This window comes from Mustela putorius, unplaced genomic scaffold, assembly GCF_011764305.1.
Source record: "Mustela putorius furo isolate JIRA1106 unplaced genomic scaffold, ASM1176430v1.1 tig00000460_pilon_pilon_pilon, whole genome shotgun sequence".
Taxonomy (NCBI): Eukaryota; Metazoa; Chordata; class Mammalia; order Carnivora; family Mustelidae; genus Mustela; species Mustela putorius.
In genome coordinates this window covers 15,540,348-15,544,136 of record NW_025421389.1, presented here as the reverse complement: position 1 = coordinate 15,544,136, position 3,789 = coordinate 15,540,348, and the positions used below count along the sequence as shown (strand labels likewise).

The window sequence follows — 3,789 nt, the reverse complement described above, 5'->3', positions numbered from 1 at the left end:
AACAGATGAATGGATCAAGAAGATGTGGTATATATACACAATGGAATACTATGCAGCCATCAAAAGAAATGAAATCTTGCCATTTGCGACAACATGGATGGAACTAGAGCATATCATGCTTAGTGAAATAAGTCAAGCAGAGAAAGACAACTATCATATGATCTCCCTGATATGAGGAAGTAGTGATGCAACATGGGGGCTTAAGTGGGTAGGAGAAGAATCAATGAAACAAGATGGGATTGGGAGGGAGACAAACCATAAGTGACTCTTAATCTCACAAAACAAACTGAGGGTTGCTGGGGGGAGGGGATTTGGAAGAAGGGGGTGGGATTATGGACATTGGGGAAGGTATGTGCTTTGGTGAGGGCTGTAAAGTGTGTAAACCTGGTGATTCACAGACCTGTACCCCTGGGGATAAAAATATATGTTTATAAAAAATTAAAAATTAAAAAAAAAGAAATAAAATATTTACAAACCCCCCCCAAAAAATATATATATAATGCGAGCAACATATGTAATTCTCAAACTTCTAATAGACACATTAAAAAACTAAACAGAAAATTTCATTTTAATAATACATTTTATTAAACATAATAGATCCAAAATTTATTTCTACATATTATCAACATAAAAAGTTGCCAGCAAGATAGCTTACATTATTTTTCATATTAATCCTTCAAAGACCCAGTGTGTATTTCACAATTATATTCCTGACTTGCTGTGTGTCTTAGGTTCAATGTTCAGTGCCATTCACAGCTAGTGACTGCCATATTGGATAGTGCCAATTATCTTGGACTACAGCCAAGGTAACCCTTGAAATAAGACTCCAAATTCTTTCTGTTAGTCTTTAAATAACATATGACACCTCCACCACACACCTTTACACCCCATAAAATTAAATTTCTGTCCTCTGGAAGTTCTAATTCACTAAACTATGTCTGTAGGGCTCCACCCACCAAGTCATTGGACACCATACTTGCCTCTCTGAAATCTAACATACTTTCCAATTACACACTATAAAATTCATCAAACACTGATCTTGTCATTTTGCCAAGACCAACTCAACAAAATTTTTCACCTCCTACTCTCTTGCAAAATGTGATATATTAAAATTATCCTGTGAAAAGTGCATGAAATTACTGTGAATATATTCATAACTTAAATGTGCTAGGTCAACCAACATGCAAAATGAAATCTTCCAAGAAAGAACTGAGGAAAAAAAACGTGGCATAGGGGAAAACAAACTGGATTGGGATTCAAGCAAGGTTTTCAGTCCCAGCTCTGGCACCAGGTAGTTTTATGTTCCTGGGCAACATATGAATGTTTCTGACTCTGCAAAGTGTGATGTTTTATATAAAGGCACTGGATCAAATGATTCCTAAGCCCCATTCAATGTTGAATACTCTAAAATTATACCAATTATTTTTCGTAAAATACAGAAAAAAGAATTGGGGGATTTATGTAGGGGAGAATCAGTCCATTTGGTAAAGAAAGTTAAAATTTCCTCTGGCATATAGTTTAGAAAAAAGTACTGGAGCTTGGATTCCTCGTTTTCAAAAAAAGTCAGAATAATAATAAGTAATAATAATAAAAACACTACAATATTGAGATCTTTTATCTCAATTTCTAATATTTTTTCAAGAGAAAGTTAATCTGCCCAAGGTATTCCTCAGGGAAAATTTGACATCCTTATTCCTCAGACTATAGATTAATGGGTTGAACATTGGCACAACAATGGTGTAGAACAAGGAAGACAATTTCCCCTGGTCAAGGGGCAAAATAGAAGGTGGTTTGAGGTACATAAAGGCTCCGGATCCAAAGAAGAGAGAAACAGCAATTATGTGAGAACTGCAAGTACTGAAGGCTTTAGACCTGCCTTCAATGGAGCTAATATGGAAAATGCTGGAAATAATGAAACCATAAGAGGTAAAAATGGCAACAACGGGCACCCCAATGCCAATGGTCACAACAATAAAGACCACCAGCAAATTTATATACGAGCTATTGCAGGAGAGCTCAAGGAAGGGAAGGATGTCACACATATAGTGATTGACAAGGTTGTCAGCACAGAAGGTCAAAAACAATATATTTCCTGTATGGGCCACAGCCCCAAACACCCCCATCCCATAAACACCCAACAAAAGGAGGAAACACACCTGAGGAGACATGGTGACTGTGTACAGCAGTGGTTTACAGATGGCGACATAACGGTCATATGCCATCGCCGACAAGATGTAGGATTCAGAAAAGACAAAGAAGCAGAAAAAAAAAAACTGAGTCATACACCCTGCATAGGAAATGGTATTTCTCTTTGAGACAAAACCCATGAGCATTTTAGGGGTGAGAGTAGTGGAATAACTAAAATCTATGAAGGACAAGTTGAGGAGGAAAAAGTACATGGGAATATGAAGGTGAGAATTCAGCCCAATCAGGGTTATCAGGCCCAGGTTCCCCACCACCGTGACCACATAGAAACCTAGAAACAGGAAGAAGAGGGGCATCTGGAGTTCTGGCTCATCTGTTAAGCCTGCAAGGACAAACTCTGTCACAGTGGAGGCGTTATCTGCAGCCATTGTCCTCTAGGAGGGTCTGTAAGGGAAAAAGAAACAAGTCACTGAGACAGAGACAGGGCTACACACCACAGAAGCGCAGGGAGTGACATAAGAAGACGAGGATAGGAACATTTACTGAGTACCAGCTATGGGATAGGCGCTGTTCTAAATGCTGTGTGGCATTGTGAGTATCCCCATTTCACAGATGACGACCCTGGACCCAAGTGACTTGCACCAGTCCTGGTGCAGCTAAGTTACAGTAGAAGGTGAACTCAGGTGGTCCGGGTCCTGGGGTTTGAGCTTTTACCCCCTCTGCTCCAGGACAGACCAGGTCAGCCAGGCACTCACCTCCTTCTGCTTCCTGTCACAGGGCTGTTCTCCATTGGCTCTCACCCGTCTCTTTCATGGACACCCAAATGGCCCCGGTGATCAGAAAGTGACAACTCACATCTCAGACCCTCTGCTTCTGCTTCTCTACTTTGAGAATCAAAACCTCTAGTTGTCTTGCTGAGCTGAACTTGATCTGATTGTGAGTTTGGCTCAAGTCTCCAAATACTAGGCATGACACAGCATCCTTTCCTAATGCCCACAAATAACAGGAGACTAAGGAGTTTTATTCTGGGTTAGAGATCTCAGGGACATAGTTACAGAGACTCCCTCGGGATCACTGCTCCAGAGACCGCCCCCCTAAGGAAGAAGAAATGTTTGTTTACACCCTTGATAATACTTGATGTGATTTTTAATGACCTATGGAACATTTTTCATTGTGATTACATCTTTTTAAGCTATTAATTATAGCAGGCACCATGGGAAAAACAGTAATTACTACTTTGTATTGATACCTTACCATGTATCAAACACTGTATTCATCCAGGATGCTCAATGAAGGATCCAAAGCAATGCACAAAAAATAATACCTTGTTTATTCCTCACAACAGTCTTATATATTAGACCTATAAATATCCACTTTAAAAATGAGGAGTACACACAGCTTGTAGGTTCCAGAATCTTGAGTCAAACTCTGATCTACCCAACTCCAAACTTCATAGGGCCCAGGGACCCTGCTGAGCTTCTTAAACAAACACAAGGTATTTAATGTATGTTACTAACAATGCCTAATATTGGCTGCAGACACCACCTCTACCTACTAAAACTACTGCACACATTGTCAAAATAGTTCTCAGGAAATGATTTCATTCATACAGAGATTAATAAACTTTTACATGGCAACTTGCAC

At 39.6% G+C, this 3,789-nt stretch overlaps 1 protein-coding gene across 1 annotated transcript; it reads right to left on the bottom strand.

The window, feature by feature from the left end:
* Positions 1–1,637: 1,637 nt before the first annotated feature.
* On the bottom strand, positions 1,638–2,582 carry LOC101676394 (olfactory receptor 8B12-like). Its single transcript, XM_045080528.1, has one exon. It carries the CDS (start codon positions 2,571–2,573, stop codon positions 1,638–1,640), a length of 936 nt encoding a protein of 311 aa, XP_044936463.1. The 5' UTR covers positions 2,574–2,582.
* Positions 2,583–3,789: the final 1,207 nt, after the last annotated feature.

Bases quoted from the DNA above. Each gene is read 5' to 3' on its own strand.
- LOC101676394 (XM_045080528.1), bottom strand. From the start codon at position 2,573: ATGGCTGCAGATAACGCCTCCACTGTGACAGAGTTTGTCCTTGCAGGC.